Raw genomic sequence first — 27,828 nt, 5'->3', positions numbered from 1 at the left:
GTATGCCAAACATGATGAGACCTGAGCAGATACACCAGCGTCTGCCACAGGCAACGTGGACGTATGCATTTTCTCATCAAATACTGAATATAGCTGTAATCTCTTTTATCATGACTGACCGATATCCTAATAAAAGACGCGATAAGAACCCCTGATTACACGTAACAGAACCCTTGCTCAACGTTCACTCTTGCAATGGCTGACCGTAATGGTAAGTACATAGTGCATGTTTTCGTAATATTTAAGGGTTGCATTGTGCATGAATTGCCATCGCACGTGTTAATAAAATGTTCTCGAAATACCAGTTCACTGCAACAGCTTGAAAGACAAGTCAGTGTGTATGAATAATACATTTGAGAACATGCTGAACAGTTCATGTACACTGACATATGCTATCTCTCAAACAGCTATTCAAAACATGTGTCACAAGAGCGGGGAACATCACTTGGCATTGAACAGACTCGACTATGCTGCAATGTCAGCCAACGTTCAAATAAAGCGACAAAAGCCTTCTTATGTTCCCAAAAGAATTCTCCGGCAAAAGCAGAGTCGATTGTACGATTCCGACAATGTCATGAACCTGTTTTGTTTGTTTGTTTGTTGTTTAATGCCATACTCAGCAACCCGTGACAAGCGACAATGCTTGTCGTAAGAGGCGACTAACGGGGTCGGAATATTGCTGATGGCAGCGTTAAACAACAAACCAACCTACCAGCCGAGCCACACTCAGCAATATTCAAGCTATATGACGGTGGTCTGTAGATAATCGAGTCTGGACCAGACAATCCTGTGACTGACATCATGAGCACCGATCCACGGAATTGGGATCGATGACCTGCATCAACCAAGTCAGCGAGCCTGACCACCCGGTCCCGTTGGTCGCCTCTTACGACAAGCATAGTCGCCTTTTACGGCAAGCATGGGTTACTGAAGACTTATTCTATCCCCGGGTCTTCACGGGTCTCATGAACATGTACATGTACATCATGCATGCGCATCGTTGTACACCAAAGCAACACCTTTGACCATTCACATTTAAATGACATCCCATGTATTTGAACTAAAAATGCATATGTACTACAGGCATCTGGCCTCTTCGGTGCATAAGTTAAGATTTGTTTATCATGGGATGCATGTCATCGTATCCCAATTTCGTGGATCAATGCTCAAGATGTCAATCACTAGATTGTCTGGTCCAGACTCGATTATTTACAGACCGCCGTCATATGGCTGAAATACCGATGAGTAAGGCTTCACACAACAAACAAACAAACATATTCAGTGAAGTATTGCGGAACATCGTAAATATTAATCCAAAACCCCAGCCGAAGATGATTTTGTGCACCACATATATGAATACGTTCTGGAGAAATCCTGATAATCTGTGTAACTTAATCCATGTTCTAGTTAATACATTATTTCTCTACAATTGTGCACAATGACCTGTAGTTGCGTCAATTGTACTTGTTTACAATGCAGGTTCAGAATGACTAGTGAATTCCTGGTTCAGAAGCAATAACAATAACATGATGTCATCATACTACTTTAAAAATACTCCGTATCAATGGTTATTTAATCAGAACAAATATCATCCCAGAAAATTTCGCTGCACCATTACTGTCTGGATTAACGAGTTTTTATTGTGTACGAAGTTAATGTCGTTTTCTGCGCTGCCTAGAACCACATTCTGTGAGCTGGCCGAGCGCACCTTCACCAAGGGAATGGCTCAAAACAAAGCCCACAGCTGTGTGGAGAGAGACCTTCCGGAAAGACAGATATCTGGTAAGAGTCGAAGAGCATTTACAGCATTCTGATCTTGTGATGTCACGTGGCCCTATGCAGTGCGCTCAGGTCACAAATCAGATGAAGTAAAGCAACGTCGCTCGCTCGAGTCTTTGGATGGGTTTCGGCAGCTTCAAGTTGGCTCCTGAGAGTTTCTTGGGCTTCGGTTCAGCCCCACACTGAAGCACATGTAACACATGTCGAGTCTCCTTGGGAAAGTGACTTTGTTCTGAATGTGCCTCTGTTCACTCCGCAGTGAGTGGGTACCCGGTAGGATGAGATGGCAATGTAGCTGTTAACCTTCTAACGCCTAACAGGCAGCTTGGGTAGTATACTTCCCACGGATCAGGAGTTGAGAATGATTGTTGAGTACACATTAATCAATTGACCGGGGTGATAATGTCTAAGCGCTTAGCGTATGCTTATGGATTATAGTACAGCGCCATGTATTTTAATTTTTTTTATTATTATTATACACAAATGAGTGAGTGACTGGTTTTTGTTTGTCGCCGCTTTGAATTAAACAGCCTGATGATTATCATTATTATTATTATTATTATTATTATTATTATTATTATACACGAATGAGTGAGCGACTGGTTTTTGTTTGACGCCGCTTTGAATTAAACAGCCTGAAATGATACGAGTGACTGAGAGAGGTTGGTCTGAACAGTATTTCAGTTATATCACGGCGCATCAGCTTGGTGTGGTAGGAAAGCCAAAAGGGATATTGGTTTTACCCTGGAAACATAATCAGGGGAAATCTGGGATTCGAATTCTCGATTATAGCTTCCTGGTATGTCTAAGGGACGTAACTCTGCACAGCAAATTGCGGCTCTTTATACGACTGGGTAAACCGTGGTCCTTTCATAAACGCGTGGTAGGTCAGCTGCAGTAACAACGACGTGCATATCGACGCCCATTCCAATCTTAGGAATATTCCGCCTGCACTCTAAGAGGAATACAATGATGTCATGTATGTTAAATAGGTCTATTGAATTTGTGCCTCAAAATATATGTAGAAAAAATGTTGTGTTTTGTGCATTAAATTTGAAGTGTTTAGGGACTGTTTTCAGCCTTATAAAGTTTTAATAAGTGTTTGTATTTGCTTCTCTGCATGGCAGTTTATGTTAGTGGAAGAGCGAAGTTACGACGCAGTCAGCGACTTTTATTAAACCCATACATTGTTGTTTTTTTGTTTTACGCCGCACTCACCAATATTCCAGCTGTATGACGGCGGTCTGTAAGTAATCGAGTCTGGACCATACCTGTGATTGACATCATGAGCATCGATCCACGCAATTGGGATACGATGAATATATCAACCAAGTCAGCGAGGCTGACCACCCGATCCCGTTAGTCGCCTCTTGCGTCAAACATAGTCGCCTTTTACGACATGAATGGGTTGCTGAAAACCTATTCTAACCAGGATCTTCACGACATTGTTTTAAAGCAGTTAACGCAGTCAGGGTACAATGAAACTCGCAACCAACCAAGGCCCCTTGCCACTTAGCGATGTTATGACTTCGACTGTCGTAAGCCGATGTTGAAATATGGACCGTAGCACTAAAATGTCTTTGCGGAAGGAGGACCAGGGCACAAAGATTTACGTTTATCATCCAAAATTGGCTCCCACTGGAGATATCGCTTGGATGAGATCAAGCGATATCTACACTGTAGATATCGCTGCAATGAAATTACATCACAATGCTTTGCAGACCATTGTGACGTCACTGGTTACCATGACGTCACAATCAAATGACATCACTAATGGCTCTGTTACCGAAGCTGTTAGCAGTACCTTTTACACTTAAGACACTGCTTATTACTGTCTACAAATTGAAAAAGTAGGAATAATGATATTGGATGATAAATAAAATCTCACCCTCGTGTCTTTTGATATCAAATATATCAACACTCGTTGATAAAAGTGGCAAAAATCCTCGGCAAGCCTCGGAATTTTTCCACTTTTACCAACTTGTGTTGATATATTTAATATCAAAAGACACTCGGGTGAGATTCTCTATATATTCAAATGAATGTATAAGATGCTTCCCCATGATGTTCCTTTGACCGTTGATGTTAAATCCCAAAAGCTTGTAGCTGGGGATTCCAACAGCTGTGGAAGTCGTTGCTGACATTTGACAAGCGATATATCCCCGAGCAGGATTCCCCAATTTGGGCTTGTAAAGACAAGCATTGTAAACTGCAAAGCCGGAGTTTCCATCTCCCTCTTCTTTCCTTAAGGCGCAGGTCAGCTAAAGGTCTTCTTCTTTCAACCACCACAAATTTTGACTTTTGCTTAAGGTCAACAACAATCTCTCGTGATGGTGCTATGGAAAACAGTGAAACCATTCACGTCAAGTACAGCCTTGCCTGTTTGACGATGGGAAAGCTGATAAGATCTACTGGATGTCATTAGATTAGATGTGAAGCCAGTGCAGTGGGTTTAGTTTGGGGCAGTGTTGATGGATTGGTGCAATACCGTTGATGTAGATCCTTGAAATAAGCTTATAAAAGGATGGAAATGCGAAGAATGTCCGCCATTGATTTTTTAGTGTAGTGTGAGTTCATACTATTAGTAAAGGTATTTGATGGTTGGGGTGAGTGTGGAGATGGGGATGTTGGGAGTTTGGGTGGAGGGTGGAGGGTGGAGGTGGGGATGTTGGGAGTTTGGGTGGAGGGTGGAGGTGGGGATGTTGGGTGGAGGGTGGAGTGGGGATGTTGGGAGTTTGGGGTGGAGGTGGGGATGTTGGGGTGAGGGTGGAGGTGGGGATGTTGGGTGGAGGGTGGAGTGGGGATGTTGGGAGTTTGGGGAGGAGGTGGGGATGTTGGGGGTGGGGTGAGGGTGGAGGTGGGGATGTTGGGGTGAGGGTGGAGGTGGGGATGTTGAGGTGAGGGTGGAGGTGGGGATGTTGAGGTGAGGGTGGAGGTGGGGATGTTGGGGTTTCGGCATTATAAAAATATAGACATGGTAAATTAAAAAGACGCTGTCTAAATTAGTCCAATATTCTTAAACACTATCCACATCTGCACACATTTGGAAAATATTATTCGAGTGGCGGTCAGTAAAATGTTTACTTAGCACTCGCGGGCATAGAAAATTCGAGGAGAGCGCTCCTTTCATGATGTTTCCAAGTTTGGAAACAATCTCGTTTCTTCCAGTGTAATGCACAGGACAGCAGCTTCATACACACGCATGAGGACAGGATTTACGTATAGTATAATGTACAATACGACTGCATAAAAGGAGCCTTGAAGAATAAATTTAGTGGGAAGTGTCATTGGTAAATGTAGTAATTCTCACAGAACAATTGATATGTTTCATATTTATGGGAACTTGAGCTATTGTTGCATTTTTGAAAACATACAATTGCAGTAAACGTGTGCAAATTGTAGAATTACATTGTCTGCAGTATTTGGTATCCTGACTTGCTGTTTTTAAGGACGTAGTGACAATATGAGTTTTAAATGTCTTGAATAAAAACTTTCAATTGTCATAAATTGCTTACTGATTATTTATTATTATTATCATATAACTTATTACTGCAAAAATATTTCTCTGAATAATAAATAACATTTTGAAAAATGGGTATAAGGTAAATAATATTCTTTTAATTGATAAATCATATATGAAATTCGATCGTTCACTTTTCTTTCAGGTTGTGGAAGATCTGTTGACGAAGGAAGAGCTTGAGATTTATCAAGGTAATACTATGAGAATAACAAACGCGATAAAACGCATTTTATCTTTCCCGAGGGAATACTGTCCTAGATCTATGACATTAATTCCTAAGGGAAAGATAAACGAAAGATAACTCCGAGTTAAATTCTAGTTGTTTATTCTCTTTCTTACCCATAATCAAATTTACTGCAAACGTCTCTAAATCTCATCCCTAACCGCCTTCGAAATTTCAAACGGCTTTAACCCCAAACAAATGTATCCATACGCAACAGAAAACAGGCGACCACTTCACGACACATCAGATTGTGGGAAATAGTCCGCTATCATCCACATGCAGTTTATGTGTATCTCTTACATTTATACAAAACGTAAGAAAGGTGTTGTTGCATTTCAAACATTAACTTGCCTTGCATTGGATATTTCACTGAAAACTTAAACCGGTTGTACTGTTGGTCCACGCAGGAAACTTAGCGCCTTTAGCCAACAGTCGGCACCCAAAAAGATTACCCTAACATATTGCTGTGCTCTCGGAGCGTAGTTAATATGAATCTTAATAAACATGGAGACGTGTTTAAATCTCGAAAGTTTGGTTTAAGGGAAAATCAAACTGCTTTGTTGGTATCAATTTTGACGAGAGAAATTTTACTTCTCCATTACTTGGTTCGCTATTTGTTTTCATTTGATATCTAGGACCAATGAATGCTATGTATAGTGTCATCCAATCGCAGCCTACGAAACATCGGTCAAAGTCTGTCTACTCGTTTAAGTACACAGGCGCCTAGTCAACTGAAACTATGACTTAATGTGACATTATCTCTTTATTCCCGAGCTACACCCGTTTGATAGACACTGATTCAGATACAGCAATCTGTTTGCGTAGAACAACTCATTAAGTTCCGGACATCAAATCAAAACCATTTCCATGTGTTAAATATTAACGATGAGGTAGTTATATGATATATTGGCACCATTCTCAGTGGACTCATTCACTGTCTTTGTTGTTCTGGGGAGAACCTATCGTAGACATTTACACTGATTGGTCTGGTGTAAAAGACTGAAAAGACAGGTCAATACGCAAAGATACGACTTCACCCGCACATAATCGATTCAACACACGCATCGACTCATGGTACTTTATGGAGCCAGTTTGGAAGTCAAACTGTTTCTACAGATAGTTTACCAAGGGTATTACCCTCACTGCTTTTATACACAACCAGACCCGCAATATTTTTGTCAGACGCTAATCTGCAGTGTCCTTCAAAGACACTTTAATGAACCATCAAGAAAGTTATTTTTCTGGGCTCAGCTGATCACACACTTGTAGTCCGCCACGTCTCAGACGTGACACCAACAGATGAAACATTAGGTCTCACATATACAGACCACGTATGATCCTTGTCTTGAAAATGTCACAAGACAGAATCATGGGTACATGTGTATGTATGGCGTTTTGCATATTGAGGGTTTGTGTGATGAGACGTATGTCTACGAATTTACATATCATGAGACTGTATTGATATTATGCTGAACACAAACAGTTATCTGAGCATCTGTTTGTTCATGTACATGGCTACAATGTAAACCAATTACCATGGCGTGTTAACCATATTAACATTTTGTGGATCGTTGTCTGCAAACTGTCTAGGGCATATGTTGTAGTGGGTGACGTCAAAATATATTCCATTTGCTTAGGGGAACGTTCCAGGTCAAATATTTTAACGTCATATTTACGTTATCCGTAGTTCTAACACAAACGCTCTGCGGGCCGGGGACCAGGTAAAGTTTGTTTGTTTGTTTGCTTGTTTTTAGTTAAACGCCACATTCAGCAATATTTTAAAGCTACATCTCCGCGGCCAGAACATAATCGAATGCCGACCACAAAAAAACAGTGATTGATATAATGAACATCATCCCACGGGTTGCAAAATGAGTTTTTTTCATTGTTTCTCTTTACTTGTAAGCAGCAGACTCTCTGCACTGACGCAGCAGATGTAATTCAAAAGTTACATTTTGTTTTAATTTTAACAAATCGCTCTATCATATCACTGGAGTGTCTAGCAAACACTCGAGTACTCGACAGAAGTACTGCTGTGCGGCGCCTGGCAACAAACACTTTCATTTTTATGAAATTGTGTCATGTACTATTGGTAGAGCAGACCATGCTTAACCTTTTTGCGAACACGCTTTTCGGTGACCGATTCATATAATTGCCACCACATATTTGCCTTCTACCCCCAATGGAATCTGTTTTGGCGGATAATCGAGACTGGTTATTCTCTGGTTATTAACTTTAAGGCTATATATTTCTGTTATGTCAAGGTATCTGCACTAAGATGCTTGAAGGTGAAATCGACACAACTAATCACAGACATGATCTTGGAAACGTTGGTAAGTTACTTTCCTCTACAGAATGAATGTCACATAGAGTGAAACCCCGTTAATCCAGACGGCAGTGTTCCTTCTGAAATCGGATGATTAAATTTCCGGATTACCGTCTCATTGTTACAAAGTAAAGTTTGGAAAATAAAAAGGGACAGTCTCGCGTTTTCGACTTTCGGAAATAATTTAAATATACCAAAAGTGCGAGAATGCGAGAACGCGAGATTTGGCCACTTTACATTCAGGTAAGCGTTTCACTGTACATGTATAAGGAACATGAATGTTATAGAAAGTTTTACAACTATACGGATGAATGTGTTTGAGATAGTCTTAAAGTCTCTTTGAACACTATTTTTGTTATATTACAGTTATAAAATGAGGGGGAAAAGAAAGTATTTTTTTTTATGTAATTAAACATTGAACTGTGTGTTTTGTTTGATTATCTCATTACTCATTCCCGCAACAGTTTAAAAAAGTATTCGTTGGTTTGGTCACTGTGTGTAAAACTAAATTGTCTCAATGAAGACTGCCGTAAGAAATGAATTTGCAACCACATAACCCCTTTCATGTTATACATTTGTGCCGACAAAGGCAAATTTATTGATTTTCAAAGATAAAATGTCTAAGAAGCATGCCATCAACAGTGTATTAGGCGATGTTTTAAACTTTAAAAGTTCTCAATCAAATTATACTTAAAAAGATAAAAACATGTAAAAGTATTCTTTGAGTGCTGACTAAGCGCCATTACAGGTCATTTATTCGATATAGAATCGCTAACTTCAGATACTTTGTGTTGAAAATCAAACATATGATAAAGTCAACTGTTTATGTACGTTTCACTTGTATGAAAGAGGGGCGGTCGGGTTGCCTGGTGGTTAAAGCGTTCGCTCGTCACGCCGAAGACCCGGGTTCGATTCCCGACATGGGTACAATGTGTGAAGCCCATTTCTGGTGTCCCCCGTCGTGATATTGCTGGAATATATCAACATAACACATATCCAGAATTATCATGAAATGGGTGGGTTTCTCGGCAGTAGCAACGGATAATATCGATATCCTGTGGGTCATTTACGGATAAATACGGTACAATGAAAGGGGAGGTAAGGACAACTTTCAATGTCTACAAACAAATATGGCGCCGTCCTTGTCTATCGCCGATCGTGTAAAATTGACATTCAGGGTTCTGGACAACTTCCTGGGAAAACTGTTTTCATGTTAATAAAAAATAGCCTAGGATATTGAATAAGGGCGTATCTGAGGCCTTTTACAAACGCGAAGCAATGTAAGCGAGGACGCCAGCGGGATCAGTTTCCGTATCTGTGCTTGCAGAATGTGGACCTCTTAGACTTTGGGTCTTTTTCCGAATTAAAAACAGTTGGAATTGGTCGCCATATTTCACCTTGTTTCGCTTTGCCGCTGTTAGGCACAACTGACTACATTTTGCAACGCTGTGACAGACCAGGTAGACTAAACAAACTTGACGGCACATCGATTAGAGTGGCCTCCTTTTGTCAAATGGAAGTTACTCTCGGGGCCGAACCGATGGATTGCCGCGCAACAAGATCACTAACATTGAAAAAATATGTTGTCTTTTTGTCTATATGGAAGTTACGCAACTGTTGAAAGTTTCAGTAAGAGCTACAGTGCCTGTTCTAATTGTCCAACTGACTAATCACGGACCTTGTGACGTAATATATTTATACGCACATTCCAGTCAAACTTGCAATGTTTAGGTATCGTAATTATGTAAGAAATAAGAATACAGTTTTCAACTATAGCATTTAAACGCTTGTGTCATTTGCGATGGTAATTATCCTGTATTAACAATAAATACCCGGCAAGGTTCGCTAAGTACAATATTTATTCCAAACAGAGGAGATAAATCATCCCCAAACACTCTCGCGTGTTAACCACAGTATACCATGCTTGATGTCAGATTACAACTGGGTATAAGAGGCAACATATTCCAAGAGCAACTTGTACACCTCATTCTTAGTCATATTATAATAATTATTACTCTATTCCCACGTAGAATCCTTATCGAAATACATCAACGAGTTCGTAACTACATGTACATGACTATTGTGTCTGACCTGTTAATACTCTCCAATAGGAAACTGGGGGATGAAGGAACCAAACAATTGAATTTTTTTCACAACGCATTTTTGTCATCACATCCAGCACGTCGACCGAACAATAAATTGTGTTTGGTAAACTTCAGGACAAATTATTTTCTTTCTGACGCTTCATTAAAAGTCCCAGCGTGAACGTTATTTCCTGCAGTATTAAACAATGTCACTCCTTTAATACACAGGCATTAACATGCATGTAAACTGCCGTCCAAAAAAGATTATACAGTAAACTACGTTTATTACGAACACGGTTATAACGAACTGACGGATATAGCGAACTTAGTTCTTGTCCCGACTATTTGCTGTAGTTTGTAGTATATATGCTTATAACGAACTGCGTTAACGAACTTACGTAACGAACTAAAATTAGTGGTCCCTTTGAGTTCGTTATATCTGTAGTTTACTGTACCCCCATGTCTGATGGTGGCTAAAAATGAAACAAACAAGAAATGTTTGCTCGATGGTGATGCGTTTCATACGGGTATCATGGCGGTGTTTGGGACCTTAATGTTGCAGTGTTTCGGCGAATGTTTTCAGCCCAGTACTGTTTGTATAACGTCACGTTTTGTTTAAATTAAATTTTCGGGTATGCTCTTTTTTTTTACCCAACTGTTTACTTTGGGGCTTGCTACCAGTACTCCATAGCCTGAGCTATTCACATCGGCTCTGTACAATTACAAAACACCAGATCCTACAATTTACATCAACCGATCGTTTCCGTAATTTCTTACGACTAGCATGGGGTTCCTGAGATGGAAAACCTAAATCTCCAGGGGGTTCATTTCAAGTGGTAATCACTTAGCTCAGACACATTGAATACAACAGAGCCACTTAAGCTTTGTTCCTTGACACAGCGGACTGACCAAGGCCAACTGGAAATATTCTGCGCGCATTCCCTCAAGCGGTACAATCACTTTCCGACGAATCGGTGGACCCAAGGACGCTTAAACATGTCCGTCGACAAACATCACAAACAGGCTGTATTCATGGGCTTGAACGTATCCTTTAAGTGCATGGAATTACATAGTGTGTAGCACTGACCGGATAGGTCACTACTTAGAGGTGAGGTGAGGTGAAATTGGATTTAACGTCGCGTCCAAGATTATTGCACTTATATAGCGACGTGCATGCACGTGTGTGTGTGTGTGTGTGTGTGTGTGTCTGTGTCTGTGTGTGTGTGTGTGTGTGTGTGTGTTTCTGTGTATGTGTGTGTCTGTGTGGCTGCTTGTACTAGTTCGGACTGATGCCGATGTATAGTGCTAGCTCACTGAGATACCATGCCGCAGTTTCACATGAATACCCCACTCAGACACAGTATACTGACTCCGAGCCGACCAGTCCTTGTATTAGCCCCTTAATGCCGAGCGCAAGACAGGGTAACAACAAGTGCCATCTTTTAACGTCTTTTGGTATGACGCGGCCGGGGTCACTACTTAGAACGGTCACTGGTGTCTTTTGGTGTTGCAAGGTCATAATCTATCACAGGCAGTGACCGCCATGGTGAGAATAAATTTGTATGTGGGTGAGTCAGTGAGTTGGGTTGAGTACGGCTTTGAACAGTATTCCACTTATATATCACGGCTGTCAGCTTAATGTGTATGGGAAGGCCGAAGCGATGCAGGTCTCAGACGTTTACCACTTTGGTGAAACCCATGAAACCACTGGTGCTGTCAGATCTAGAAACATGATCGGGTCGAGCCGGGATTCGAACCCTCAATCTAAGGTTTCTGGCGTGCCCAAGGGACGCAACTCAACACCGCGAATTGAGGTGCCTAGACGACTGGGCCACCCGTGTCCCCGAGATACAAGGTTATAGTGTTTACTCCTAGTATGTCTTATTTCGTTGGTGTATTTAAGAACTAAACGAAGAGTGGGAGTTGTTTATCGTACTTAAAAACACACTGCAGGACAAATAAAGGGGCGTAGCCCCGAGTAATATATTCTTCCTGCAGTGTTTTATTGTACGATAAACAACGACCACGAGTTGTTTAGTTCTTATATGAAATATCAATATTATGCACAACATCTTTGAGGGTCAGAATGAAATGTACAAGCTTTAAACATATTTACCCGTATTTTAATAATGATGACTCCCTCAATAGAATTCGACCTTGGCATTGTCGGACAAGTCCATTGTATGCACAGGTGGTTAATTTCCGCATATTCTCACAGTCCTAACGTCGATTACCTGTACCGTTTCTTCCAAAGCCGATTGTCATACCTCTCCCACTTTTGGATGCGATCGTTCGGCCATCGCGTTAATCTGCGTTGCCCAGCTACATCTATGGAGAACAACTCACTAGACACTCTCCTCTCAAATTTAACGTTGTTCAACATACGATTTCATCAGGTTGCGAGCGCATGTTCGAATCTCCAGAAATGACGTCATGATAGAACAATGCTTTATCGTGAGATAAACAACACTTCGTTCTTCAGTGTTCTTTGCGATTTATCGCGCACTCATATTGGCGTATGAAAGACATACATATGTTGAATATAGTTGTGATAGATATGCCATATTATCGTGTGATCACTCGGGGTAATAGATACTGATAGTGATACACATTTGGGGTCGGTAGTCTGGTAGTTTTACACGTGTAGTGTCCCTTTGTCGTGACAGGATCTGCTGATAGCGGATTGGCCAATTAGATTCGCCCTGATTATGAACCTTTTGAGCGTGCATCTGCTTATGGGTTTTACCAAGTGTTAAACATTCTAAACGCTGACATGCCGTGATATAAATGAAATACAGTAAGGGCATAATGACTTAATCATGCACTCACAGTTGTAAAAACAGCACTTTAATGGCAGCATTAGAGAAGGGATCATATTATAATATCCCATTCAGTACACGCGGTGAGTTCTACAAGGAAGTATCTGAGCACTTTCTTTTTGTTCAAATGAACAGAATACAAAGGAGTTTGTCAATCAGAACTGACAATCGGCTCTGAGTGAGTATAATGTGTCTCAGTGCGGTATCCATGTTAACGTGCAGCATGATATCTCCGAGAGTTAACACTGTAAAACCACCATTAGACCGGACTGGTCAAAGGAGCAACACAAACAAGCATGTACGTCGCTATAAATGCAATTATCTTGAACGATACCTCATGTCATCTCACCTCACCAACACAGCTCCAGTGTAACTGACATATCCAGTTTCGCTCAAATGTTTCTGTACTTTTAGATGAAGAACTTAAGAGGAAATTCCTTTTACACTGACCTTTTGAAATGTCTGCCAGATTTCAACGGGTGCGTCAGATTGTTCATATTAAACATGCCTGGCACTCTGTATCTTATGTGAATAGGTCTTCAGTAACCCATGCTTGCTGTAAAAGGCGACTATGCTTGTCGTAAGAGGCGACTAACGGGATCGGTTTGTCAGGCTTGCAGACGTGGTTGATGCATGTCATCATATCCCAATTATCGATGCTCATGATGTCATTCACTGGATTGTCTGGTCCAGACTCGATTATTTACAGACCGCTGTGATATAGCTGGGATATTGGTGAGTGCGGCCTTAAACAACAAACACACAAACAAACCTTATTTGGATCTGTTGTTTGTCGCAGAGAAAACAATTACAAAAGTTTATATTCTACTTCCTTCCTCTTCTTTCGAAATTCCTTTGCATCGTCCTCGTGTAATTTGTTTGTACAAAGAAAACCGTGCACCCCGCAACCATCGATCACTGTCTTTTTATTTCTTACAGAAGAACAAAAGCAACAACATATAGAGAACATTTGTCAGATACTTTGGCCAAGCCTGTATGTCAGGCACTTAGATGAGGTGAGTACAGGTGATTGTGCACATAACCTCGTTAACTCAATATCACTTAAGACGATCTGATCAAGTAGAGTAGAATTCTATCATCGAGACTCCGCTTGTTTCGAATTCATTGAATTAACGTAATACATGTCTCGAAATCGGCTGTTAAACAGCTACAAACATTATTGCAATCCAGAGTTGCGTCCCTTCAACGTGCCAGAAACCTACGACCGTGGGTTCGCGTCCTGATTCGCCCTGATTATGTCTCTGTACCTTATGTGAATAGGTCTTCAGTAACCCATGCTTGCTGTAAAAGGCGACTATGCTTGTCGTAAGAGGTAACTTAATTGTGCTTGTGGTTTCACAGTGGTAAACATTTCAGACATGCATAACTTCGAGCCCTCCCTCCATAACAAGCTGACTTGCCGTTATATTGCTGCAATACTCTTCAAAGCGGCGTTTTACCAAAAAGACATCAGCGCTATCTCGTTATTTCTGACTCCTCTGGGGTTTTGTTTTGTTTTTGTTTTTGTTGTTTAACGCCGCACTCAGCAGTATTCTAGCTATATGAAGGCGGCCCATAAATAATCGAGTCTTGACCAGACAATCCAGTGATTGACCTCACGAGCATTGATCTACGCAAATGGAATACAATGACATACATCAACCAAATCAGCGAGCCTGCCCACCCGATCCCGTTAGTTGCCTCTTACGACAAGCATGGATAGCTGAAGAACTGATCTAACCCGGATCTTCAAGGGAGGAAACCCTCTGTGACACATCTGAACAATTAATGTCAGCAACGTCTATTCCACTGCAACCGCATATGGACATCACTCACTGTACCAGTGATTCGTTAATCTAAAACTGTCATGGTAATGTGGACGAATACACCGGTCGTGGCTTCGTCCGGACTAAGGACATTTGTTTCAGGGACCAGTACACAGACGAGTAGAGGCTATCGCCCAGTGCCTACTTGGTGACGATATTCTGTTCGACCACGTCATGATTCTAGTGAAGGTAGCGTACTGACCATTTCATAATTCGGGAAGTTTGGGTAGTGTAGTGCTGCGATGGGCTGACATTTGTAAACGTAAAAAATCACCATACCATTTCTTCTCTGAAAGGTTGTTGTTTGCTAAGCAATTTTCTTAGACCCAATACATATTATATTTCAGAAAATCTAGCATATCCAGTGGGCGATTTCTGTTTCTAAAACATGAGGACAAATTATATTTTGAAACGGTAGAATTAAACTGAAACACTAGCACATAGAGAAAAACCACGATGGTGATACATCAAAGGATTCGAGACCTATTATAATTGGTTCGTAAACACCATAAGTATCATGTTGCATTGCCACTCAATTCAATATAGAATCCTTCGTAAAAAGAACACCTGCCTCGAATAATGTGACAAGGATGACAACAACATGGCGATTCATATAAACTATCGGGAAAAAAGTATACACCCCTGTTAGATTGTGGCTAAAGTAAAACGAACAAAATTTGATTGATGCTGCGATGTTAGATGCATCATATAAGTATCTCTCAAAAGGCGAGGTGCACAGGAGGTCGAAAGGAATACAGGATCTCAGTTTCACAGTTCGTATGAATGAGCAGAATGAAGCAGGTGCCATGCATTTTGTCGCGAATATGACGAGCACCAGTGCACGCCTAGACTCGCCGTCTCCTCGATGTCATCAGCCGCCTGAGAACCGCATTGGGAATCCGTTGTCACTTGTCCCTCAGTGCGGCTTCCAGCTGTTGAAGGTTCTGTGGTGGACGCCTTCTGGGCCTACCTTAAGAATACAGCACCACAAACTTTTCAAACACGTGACAATACCCTAAGATATAATTTGTAGTATTTTGTTGCAAGTCACACCGGCGAAACAATGCCCTGTGGCGTCAGGGGTCATCGAGTGTGCATAAGCTCCTCCCAGTGATCTATCATCTCTACACGCAATGTCTTTGAATATGCCCAGCGGTGTTGAGAGGATTCTCACAAAAACTAGTTGTTTGTCTTTGAGACATGTGACCTACGGCAGAGATCGTCCTCACGAGAAGTTGTGGTACTGTGTTCTAAAGTTGCTCCCGCCTTCTGATATGCCGATCTAGATGATCCCACACGTTTTAAGATGGGGTTAAGTCTAAGGGGCGGCTGGGCATGGAAGAGCGGCAACGTTGTGCACAGCCAAGAAGTCCTGAACGACCTTTGTAGTGAGCGCCTAGCGTTTTTGTGCTGTAAGAGTGTTCTCTGTTGTTCGCGAAAGAAAGACACCATCGTCATCCCTGTGGAACTGGTGGTTGTGGTTGCCACGAAGCACAGGTCCCCCCCGTAAAAACACTCTCTGTTAGTCACGAATCTGCCAGCGTTGTTCTGTCCTTGCCCAGTGCCATCTTTGACGTTAATGTTCCCGGGCAAAGGCCATTCCACGCTGGGGCGTTAGACTCGAATACCTGCGACACAGAGACGTCAGAGCACAGTGCGTGGACTAATACGGCGTCCTTTGCTGCCGTTTCCGTCACTGTGACGAACGTGTTGCTTGCACAAACGCAATACAGAACGGGCCACACTGTGGCATCGTCAAGACTGATCTATCTCTTTTATACCTCTTCTGCACGTTCGTTTTGGAGGACCGAAAAATGGTGTTCAGCTGTGTTTCGGCGACTGTTTTCAGCCAAATAACGTTTTGATAAAGTATGTAATTTGTTTTATCAAATCCAATTTTCAAGTGTATACATTCTTTTGCCCGGCATTTTACAATGAACATGGAAAATACTTGACACAAATCTCTTCCCGGCTTGTCTCGACTGAGCTCGCAAGAAACGCCACGACAGTGATATAATTTGCAGTAAAGTTCAATTATAAAGTTTCAATAAACCCTTATGCGACTTCGGTAAATAGACAGGCTGCGGTGGCATAAAGCCTGACCTACTTCACACACATCTTGTTATGTGCTGCACCCACTTTTCCGCATCCGTTCAAACACTTCAGTGCTGACGAGAGGTCCTAATTAACCTGCATTACCCAAGGGGATTGTTCATAATTCAATATTTAGAATAATGCATGTGTTTTCCTGCTGTAGGCGCCTTTCACCGACACGACGACCCCTTGGCACCAAGATGAATCCTATTGGCCTATTGTACCGGACAAAAGAGCCCTTATGTGTTGGGTAGTAGAACGTAGTGCTAATTACGTTACTTGACGTAATTGACAACATGTAATACTCTGATCGATAACATTTATATTTCACATCTTCACTATCAATCGATGCCTGTTGGACAAAATGACTATATTTGAAATTGTTATCTGATATGAAGTTGTAAGAATCGTTGAATAGTGCGTCGCCATGAATCCCTTCCACGTAAAGCTATTGTCATTTAGGTAGATGAACTGATTAATATGTACTGGTCTCGCGCAAGCCCTTCGTTCACATTTCCAAATTTATTGATTTACCTTACTCTTTGTTCGCAAACCCATCGTCTCAAGTACTGGAAGGGACACAAACGACGGTTTACTGTAATTCTTCATGTGTCGTGTCAGACAACATTTTGGTATGCAACATACTGGGTTGTCAGAGGAAGACCTATAAAAACTATTACGCATAAAAGCAATACGCACTCAGGTGTAAAGCATGCTCCTTTTGATCAATAGAAAGTATGTAAATGTTTCGGGGATTGTCGTGAATTCCATTACCTCATCTCGGACAGCGTTGTGAAAAAAGATGAACTATCCAATCAGTCACGTCATGCAACATGCTGGCAAAAGTTGAAACAATAAAAACGGGTCTCGTTGGGCTTGAAAACGAAATACGATCTTTGCAATGCAAAAACCAGAACCGGCCTTCCTGAACAAAATGGGTATGACATATCCAATTTATATTTCCAACTTGAACTAAACCTTCTCATGTAAGTGCACGGAAGGAAAATTGTTCTGTCAGACTTAATAAAAAAATCACAGACCCTTGATGCAGCCGTCACTCTATCACGTCCCAAAAGGGATGTCATCTTAAGACTTCATCGAGGTTTTGTTTCTTTGACAGACAGCTTTGGACAATGCCGTGAAAGACAACGGATGCATGTGGTTTGCGAAAGGATCTCACAGGGGGATATTGCGTGCACACACGCCTGTCAAAGAAGGCTGCCATGTTCTTACTTGCGAAACACAGGAGGTATTAAATTCTGCATCAGCGCATGTATTTTATATCATGGAGTTTCACACTTTTAAGTGTAAATACGTACTTTATTGGATGGAGTATTGAATGTATTTTGACATGGTTGAGAAAATAAGCTCATGTATACGTCCCTAGCGACAATAAGTAGAGCACTTGTGCCCAATCCCTTTGTCTTTTTGGACAATGAATATGTTTAAAACATCACAATTCCTAGTGGCTTTACGTTATTACAATCAATATGTGATATAATTACATTTGAAAACAATGCATAACACAAAATTCTATCCTCTAAAATACAATTCTACATGAAACAAATAAATGTAAAAACTTACGCCTACCAGAGTAGAAGCCTCCCACAATGTTAGTCCATGCTATAAATGAACATACTGATTCTGGCTGACTGTACATATTATTACTATGCCCCGCCATTTAAACTGACCCCAAAGTCCGAGCTACTACCCCTTTAAAAATGCAGGAGATGGTATAGATATAATACCGTTCAGTTGAAACCTGTTAAATAAAAATATAAAAAGGCATCAGAAAACACATTCGACTCCCAAGTTACATATGAAATTATACCTTGATTTGTTATATTGACTTTTGACAAAAGGAATATATTACACACACACACACACACACACACACACACACACACACACACACACACACACACACACACACACACACACACACACACACACACACACACACACGCCTCATCCCGCCCCTACACACACAAACTCAAGACATGGTAAAAATCTAATCTGTACAGACTTGCTCGTTGTTAGATTTCTTTAAAGACGGACAAATCGGTTTTCTGCACTCTGTTTAGTCATTATTGTGAGCTTGAACATACCAAAAGTTAAAAACTTGCAAATATCAGAAAGGAAGAATGGCATCCATTTGATACCATGTCTGATACTTTTCCTACCATTATTACAAAGATGTCCGTAACGTTAGAATGTGGTATTTCATGTCGACCAAAAAGGACCTTTCCTACCTCGTCCTTCAGTTTACCCCATATTATCAACCTGTGCTTATTAAAAAATGTCAGTGGATTACTAAATGCTGTAAACCCCTCAGGCATGAAACCCACTCATTCGCACGTTGCTTAAGAACAAAACTATACAAAGGGGCATAACCGGGTCAGGTCGCAGTGACCCAGTCATCTAGGGCGCCTTAATAATTTGCTGTGCGGAGTTACCTCCCTTTGGCGTACAAGGATCCTATTATCGTGGTTTCGCATCTCTAATTTGACCTTATAATGGTCTTTGGTTTGCGGGTTTCACCAAAGTGGCAGACACTGGATCAGGTTTGGCTTTCCATCTACGATAAACTGACACGCACTGACGTAACTGAAATACTGTTTAAATCGGCGTTGAACTCAATTAAATCACCAGGCTAAAACGTTTCAGGTTTATGGGACTTTTTGTCTGAGATACATGAAGGACATGTACGCCTGATTCAGAGTATACAGTCAAGTCTCGTTAATCCGACGCTCGTTAATCCGACAAGTTAGTTCAGTAGTTAAAGTATTCTATACTCTTACTAATCTCCTCCTAGAATGACGAAATGGTATGCGTGGAAATTCTGGCTGGGTCATGTACATTTCATCATGCTCGCACGTTACACTATACACGCGGAAATACCACCAATCAAATGAGACGAGCTATTGTGACGTCATACAGACCAGCCGCCATGTTGGAGGAGTTTGAACATGCAGGTCACGACCATGGAAAAAGGGTTTGTATTTCAATTTTAGGACACATATAAAATTGCAATAAAAAGGATTCGCGATTTTGGTATGGTTCATGTTTGAGTTAAGAACACTCCTTAAAAGGAATTAAGCAACATCCACAGCTTCAATTAAAATAGCCATTTTTAAAAATAATGACCGGCACCAATATGTTACTAGATACATTTGTTTTGGTTTACAGAGTGACATACTCCTGTTGAATCGATATCTATTATCTAATGACATTTTTTAAAGCAGAGATTACGTTTTAGCGTCTTATGATTATGAAATAGTTTTGTTTTCGCTATTATTTATATAACCGTTCTAGTTGTTATTTGGCCACCTTTTTATTCAACCCCTCTGCTTCTTTGCATTATGGGGGCACTGGTGACCCAGTCGCCCAAGGCGCCGCAATCCGCTGTGAAGAGTTGCGTCCCTTAGGTATGACAGAAACCTATGATTGTGGGTTCGAATCCACGTTCGCCCCTTTTTTGTTTTGGTTTGTCAGCACCATACTCGTACTCGTTGGTTTCACCAAAGTAGTAAACAGCTTTCCTCAGACATGAAGCTGAAACGCCGGCATATTACTGGAATAAAGCGGTTAAACCCAACTCACTCACTTTTTGCATTGTTGAAATATTCACTTTGCTCGTGCTAACGTTTCCGCGGGTATTTTTAGACACATATCAAAATATGACATATGAAATATGACGATATTTCCGCTACCATTGCATAAGGCGGGAATACGGTGGTTCGATCATACCAAAAGATGTTAAATGAGGGTACTTGTTGTTACCCTGCCTTGCGTTCTGCATTAAGGGGATAAAAAGACTGGTCGGCTCAGTATACTGTGTCTGAGTAGGGTATCCATGTTAAACAGCGGCATGGTATTTCAGTGGGCTAGCGGGGCGGTGGGGTAGACTCGTGGTTAAAGCTTTCGCTCGCCATGCCGAATGTTGATTCCCCACACGTTTTCACGGTGTGGCGCCCATTTCTGTGAATATTGCTGGATATTGCTGGAATATTGCTACAAACATCGCAAAACAATACTCACTCAATCGCTCAGTGAGCAATATGAGACCGGCGTTATTCCGGACTAGTACAAGCAGCTACAAACACACGTGCATGCATGTCCCTGTTCAAGTTCAATAATTCTGACGGCGACCTTGAACCCCATTTCACCTCACATCCCATCCCGGCACATCGAATAAGTCATTACTTTCAGGGTCTGAAGAGTGTATTGCTGACTGGCCAGACACATGGATGGCAGGATAAATTCTAAGACATCATTCTTCACCGTTAGTTGACATGATTGATACGTGCTAATTTACATAGTCGTGTATACTTCGTGGCACTAAATGCAAATTCCAATTATTCGAAAAAGACATGTTTTTATCACATTTTCAAAATAAAAACTGAAATCAGAATTGTTATTTTTTTTAATCAAGCAACTGACAAAGACTAAAAACGTTAAAATGTCAAACGCAACGTCAAGGACACGAACGCCAATCCCTTGTCAAAGCATAGATTCAGAGCTTGTCTGAGCGTAAGTCTCCGTCATCACGCGTGTAAATACAACTAGGTTAGGCTTCTGTTCAGTTTCTAGCCTAACAAACATCTTGTTACCGAGCGAATCCGACCGGCCCTCTAATCTCCTGGATTGTTACAGGAACCCTCGCGATCACTCAACTCCCAGAAACCTAATCATATTTCTCTATAGGAAAACCCATGTCTTTTGAAGCATCCAAACATAGCCAAGTGTTTTGTGCAGTTATTAGGTATGAACTTTATGTATAAAACCTGTTTTCGTCGGTGGCAATCATACAGGAAATCCTTTGCCAGCAAGTTGTCATACGTTCCAGTCATTACATGGGTTCTTGACAATTCTGATATTTGAAAAATATAATTTTCTTCTGCCCTCTTACTAGATAACATTGAAAACGGAGATGCGGACAGTGTCAATTATAATAAGCTTATACACTTAACTTGACAGGTATAAATGTGAACTGACGTGCAACGAACACGTTTCTTAAATGTTGACATCCTGGATTTGAGGATTTTGTCAAAGAAGATCACAGCCAGGCCTGTGGTATGTGTGGCACACTCAGCTAGCTCAGTTATTATAGTGCACATGTACTGTTGATTCCTCGTCTTATGGCAGGTGACCAAAAGCTAAACATCTGCTAATGGTGCCAAAATTAGCATATGGTGATAGGTCATTTCAACATGTTGACCCACTGCTATGGAACAATCTGCCACAAGAAATCCTAGAAACAGAAAAGTTGACAAACTTGAAATAGACACTCAAAACCTGTCTCTTCAAGAAAGCCTTTGACTTGATCAATCATGGTCTGGGCGCATATGAGCAGTTGTTAATTTAATTTAAGTTGAATTATATTTCAACATGTATAATATAATGCAATTATAATCGCCATCATTCCAACGTGGATACTTGCTCGGCAGCGCTACATGATGTTACCCCGGTAAATTATTTCTGGGGACTACACAACACAAGCTGCCTGTTAGACACTAGAAGGTTAACAGTCGCACACTATCGGGTACCCATTTTCTGCTGGGTGAACAGAGGCATATTTCGAACAGTCACCTGTCTAAGGAGACACCACACGTACTACTACTACTACTAATAAGTGCATTTATATTGCGCCAGATTCCATTTACCAAGTGGATGCTCATAGCGCCGCACTATTATTACCCCGGTCAATGGATCAGTGAGCACTCGATTTTCTCATCTCCCGGGGGAGTATACAACCCAAGCTGCCTGTGAGGCGCTTGAAGGTTTACAACCACATTACCATCTCATCCTACCGGGTACCCACTCACTGCTGGGTGAGGCACAGAGGCACATTTCGAACGAAGTCACTTGCCTACGGAGACACCACATGTGGTACAATGTGCTTCAGTGTGGGGCAGGGCCTAAGCCCTAGAAACTCTCAGGAGTCGAGCTTAACGTGGTCACCCATCCAAGTACTCTCCGAGACCGACGTTGCTTTACTTCACCTGATTTCTAATCTGTGCGCTGTGCACAGGACCACGTGCCACAACTCAGCGTAATGGTAATTGATAATTGCTAATGGTACATCGATACCAACATAAACATTTCCATTGTAGATGAAGGTCGGGGGAAGGTCGATGGATGTTGATTTATATATAGATTGCTTACGTAATAAGCGTGAACTCTGAGCTTCAACTAATCTTAGCAGACAGTATTGAACATAATATAATGTTCCTTTACACCTACACAAAAATTTGCAAGCAATGTTAGCATGTGCAAGTTATTTTTGCCATGCGACAATATGTAATTTTGAGCTCATAACATTTTAAATATATTTTGGTCAAGGACCTAGTTGTAGGAGTCGACGTCATAACAAGCTCTGTGTGAGCCACGACGGCTGATGTGACTCAACATTACTCAGACATGCTCTTACACAGCAAGGTGATATTGCATATCATCTGTCATATAAGGAGCAAATTAGAATTGGCTTTTCGTCTCACAATTGCCCCGTGGCATATACCAAAATCCAAATTCTGGCCTCTGGAATATAACACAATCTCCTTATAGTGGTATTAAGTGAATACCTTTCTCAACAAAATAGCCAAGTTTGGTACCTTCCTCTTAAGTTTCCATCATCCTTAGTCTTATCGACAACCACCGATGTCTTCGTGAATAAGCTAAGCCAGATCTTGACATTCAGTTAGATTTACGGTTCCTTCTTTGAAATAAAGATCTAAAAACGAGGTGCTCCACGGTCCCTTTGGCTATTTCATGCAACAACTTCAATTAGCCTTCCTAACAAGGAAACATTACTGCATTTAATGGATAGACTCCGGGCCGGTTTTATTAGATACTTTGGACTCTGTATTTTATCCGTAAAACATGTTTCTTCGCGACAAAGTAATGCCTGAAAAGGTTATATGGGGATGGAACGTTGGCACTATATCTTTAGACGTCACCCAGAGGCTGAAAAAGAAAGAAATAAACTATGGTTTTCTGCAGCTAATTTACTGACCGGAGGGTCTCGCCCAACATCTACAGATTGACATAGGTAATGAAACTTTTCGCTTATGCAACGCCCCCGGTGACTTGTCTTAGCTGATGTCTTAACTTTAGGTAACTGGCAACTCCAATATACTACATACAGCCTGGTTATTACCAGAACAAGGAGTGGGTTATATTGGTATCTGCACACGGTGGTTTAAAAAATGGCCAATTTGCAACATCGATATACAGCTTTTAAAGTATGCTACTCGTGGGAGCGTTGGTGTTTCATGGCGTCTGTCTTGCAGGATTGTAATTGAATTCATCAAATATATAGATTAACAAGTCCCTTAACTTAATTGTCTTGTCGTTTTTTTAAACAGCATTGGTCATTGTGTATTTTTTACCTTCAATAGTGGCACATGTACCATGCATATGCACTTTCCTTTAAAATCGATTGAGTGGTGGAAATCTTATGAAGCCATCCAAGGATTCGACTTCACCAAAACCAATTACGTCAGCTAACATATTCCGTACACATATTTATTCCATTCAGTGCGTTCTATATGAGGCCATCAAAGAGTCCATCAATACCTGATAACATGGGTACAGATTTTCGTATTATCCTGGTAACGCTTACTGTCAGTATGGGTGTTCAGCTCATAGCTCTACAGAAGCATTTACGCGATTTACAACGTCTATCCAAGCAATGTTACACCATGTGCTCAAGTTGTGGCAGTTTTACGATCGCCACTTGATCCACTGTATTCAATAGACAAGAACAGAATATAAGGCTCTTATCTGAGCAATTCCACCATGATTTGATTAATTTTACGACGACTTCAGTGATTCAATTAAAATCAAAGGCAGCCATCTCCTTAAATCAAACCATAAGGGTCTCTCTGAAACCATATTGCATTGTGGTGGAGTCGCGTTCTAATTTCCTTAATGAACTCTTCGTTTCTGATCACCACACATTGAGAAGGACATGGTGCACATTGGCCCCAGGGGACATAATCCCTGTAAATGCTCTACTTTTTCAATCTGCGCGAACAATTTCGTTTGTGGACAACGTGGAAGATTAGTGTATTATCACATGGAAGACATTAAAGCTTGGCGGCTGTGTCCATACAGAGAAGAACTATCCTGACGAGCTAAAACTAGCGATAGTTTTATAATATTGAGCCTTCTTCTGAGAAAGTGTAGTGTTGTCGTCTTAATGACAGAATACTCATTACCAATCAGGTTACGATATTGACAGAAGTGATTATCCGGTTTTAATGACGTTGTGGACAGAATTCATAGCTGTACGGTGATTTCAGTGGAAATAATCTCCTTTTTATGATAGTGTAATAACCGAAACGACTGTGTGATAATGTGATAGTGTCAATTTGTGTACTAACTTTGTGTATTCTGAAATTTGGGCATTATTTGGTGGCATCAGTGAGGATGTGGTGTTTGGTCCAGCGGTAGGTTAATAGAAAAATTAGCTGGCTGTCGGGAGTAGGTGATGATGATTGTGATGATGCTTATTGTGATAGCGGCAGTAGTCGAGTTTGATAACTGTAATGGTCATTTACTGGAAATGACCATTGACCCGTTTTCCGGGGAAGTAATGAAATGTGCCAGCCAACTCGTTTACACGGTGACTCATTCACATATATAGTGGCTGACCCGTTCATGAACAAATTGACTTACCCTTACACAAATTAGCTAACCTGTACACAAACTGGCTAACCTGTACACAAATTGGCTAACACGACGTACAGGCATGGGATAGTCCATATGTAATCCCGCACACAAACTGGCAAGCCCATACACAAACTGGATTACCTGTGCATAACGGTGAGCTGGTTCATTTTGTCTTTGGCTTACTCGAACACACGGTAAAAGTATCAACTGTTTTATTCGTGCACATTTCCAAAGCGTGTTGGAATTTGACTACAGTCGATATGATATACATGTAATCATGAGGACAAGATCGGGTTTGTTGGCCTGGATACGTCTGAGGCTGTAAATGGGCCTATTCCAAAGAATTTTGTATTTATCATTTTCCATGACGCCCTCTACATATTCCGGGTCGTAAGGTGGGTGGACATCTGTGTCAAAACCACAAGCAATGAAATGATCGAGCTATACCATCATGTCGTTTAAGATACCGTGTTTGTGCCAAAGCTGGTCATCCACTGACAATGTGTTGGACAGTCTCATTACATTCACACATTGACGGTTTCGAGTTTGAAGTGACTGGTCCTGAAAAGCAAACAGAAAGCCTTCTGTTTCACTTTTCAGGCCAGACGACTTCATCCAAGCGAAGGACTCTGCAGGATTGCTGATCTACTCAACACACTGCAAATAAACTCGATGCAGTGGTCGTTCAGAAAGCCTCTCTTTAAAAAACTGAGTCTGGGCCGATTTGATATCATGGCACTTCGCTGCTTGGTTGACACTCATTTCTATACCATCCAGCAGTACAGAACCATCAACAAAATCAACACCGACATTATTATTATTATTATTATTATTATTATTATTATTATTATTATTATTTACAGATTAAAATAAAAAATGTGGTAGTGGTAGTGTGATATCAGAAAAAGTGGATATTGGAGATGAAGGATGCAAGTGATCGAATAGCCGCATTCTTATCAGCCGAGTTTTCAACACGATATTGACACAACAGCAAATAACACTTTAAAACCAGTCTTAAGCCTTATAATTTAAACATTGTGGTGTCCTTGAACGACCCCACTTTAACCTACCTTGTATTCTGAGAAGCATTAGAACGTGTCTCCTTGTCACATCAGTGTTTGGAAGTGGTTATCCCCTAAAATAGACACGAAAGACCTCCCGTTGCAAGCTACCATTGATACTCACAGCTGTGACACTTTTCGCTCTCAACTGAAGCTTCAGTATTCTAGTCAATTAGTTGCACTTATCCCCTAACACCAACCATGATGCTGCGTCTGCATGACTTACCACTATCTATTAGAAATAATACTGAAAGTAAAATGGCGATGACCTGTAGAACTTTTTGTCTAGAAATATCCCTGCGGCTCCAGGTCCTGGTGTCTACATTTGACAATTTTTAAGGTAAATTGGGCATGATCTAACTACTTTCTACCAAGTTTTCAAAGAGCGTCATACAACTCTTGCTCAAAAAGTTGTTTGATCACGATTCCAACATTCAAGGCCTCAGTAAAGCGGTTAAAATGTTTGATGGTCGACATGTGAAGACCATTTCCAAATTTCAGTGACAAAAATGATGTCCGTTGCAATTCCCTTGTGCCACATGTTCCCGCGTTGTTTTCAGGTGAACAATTGACTTGCATTTGCGTGTGCTTGTGACGAAAGCCACCGCTGGAGCAGGATACGCTCACCTTTTCGTGAACGCCTGGTATCATCACTCTTTGATAGTGATTCACAATCACATGCTCATGATATGGACGGAATCGTACAATCGACTGTTTTTGGCAGAGATTTCTCAAGAATATGGAAAGTGTATAGCATTCAAAGTCGCGGGAAGGCTTTCACGGTAGGGGATATTTGGGGCGGACATTTCCAAATCTGAAGATTTCAAAAAGCGTCATAAACTCTTGCTCAAAAGTTGTTTGATCACGGTTCCAAATTTGACGCATCAGTGACACAAAATATTTTTCAAATTACCATTAGTTCCTGAGTGTGTTTTTCAGGCGACCACTTGATCGGGGCAGGATACGTTCACCTTTTCGCGAAAACCTGGTATTATCAGTAATTAATACTTATTCATAATCACATGCTTATGATAAAGTCCGAATCGTACGATGGGCTGTTTTTATCTTTTATAATTTGGATTATGTCACCTTTATGTGACGTCACTTTAAAAGGTTGTACAGTAAAATCAGGGTATGTTCGATCTAATCTTTCAAATTAATCACAATAACCACCTCTCATTGATACGCAAGGAAGTAACTATTCATTGTAATTTACAAAAGCATTTCATTTTCATTATCGGTTGGTAAGGTGAACGAATGATATGTACCATTTTACCTTGTGAAATGCAGAGGTGCGGTTTCTAAAATGTTCAAATTATGTGTGGTACCACATTTTAGGTAAACACAATCGACAAAGAGAATCTTTCAAGGTTAACGGACAACAGCTTTTCATTATCCGACTGTGACGCCACCTCTGTTG

At 41.0% G+C, this 27,828-nt stretch overlaps 2 protein-coding genes across 2 annotated transcripts in view; one reads left to right on the top strand and one right to left on the bottom strand.

Moving 5' to 3' along the window:
- The window catches only part of LOC139478130 (protein unc-93 homolog A-like), a 126,480-nt gene that overhangs the window by 52,694 nt on the left and 45,958 nt on the right, over positions 1–27,828 (bottom strand). The window lies entirely within an intron of this gene.
- On the top strand, positions 169–21,060 carry LOC139478134 (phytanoyl-CoA dioxygenase, peroxisomal-like). The gene is made up of 10 exons (XM_071260465.1): positions 169–211; positions 1,679–1,782; positions 5,445–5,490; positions 7,787–7,855; positions 13,691–13,767; positions 14,680–14,766; positions 16,835–16,921; positions 17,792–17,920; positions 19,487–19,666; positions 20,884–21,060. Exons 1-10 carry the CDS (start codon positions 196–198, stop codon positions 20,938–20,940), a joined length of 852 nt encoding a protein of 283 aa, XP_071116566.1. The 5' UTR covers positions 169–195; the 3' UTR covers positions 20,941–21,060.

Source organism: Haliotis cracherodii, unplaced genomic scaffold (genome assembly GCF_022045235.1).
Source record: "Haliotis cracherodii isolate W230 unplaced genomic scaffold, xgHalCrac1.p SCAF_39, whole genome shotgun sequence".
NCBI classification, from domain to species: domain Eukaryota; kingdom Metazoa; phylum Mollusca; class Gastropoda; order Lepetellida; family Haliotidae; genus Haliotis; species Haliotis cracherodii.
This window is presented reverse-complemented; position numbering and strand designations above follow the sequence as displayed.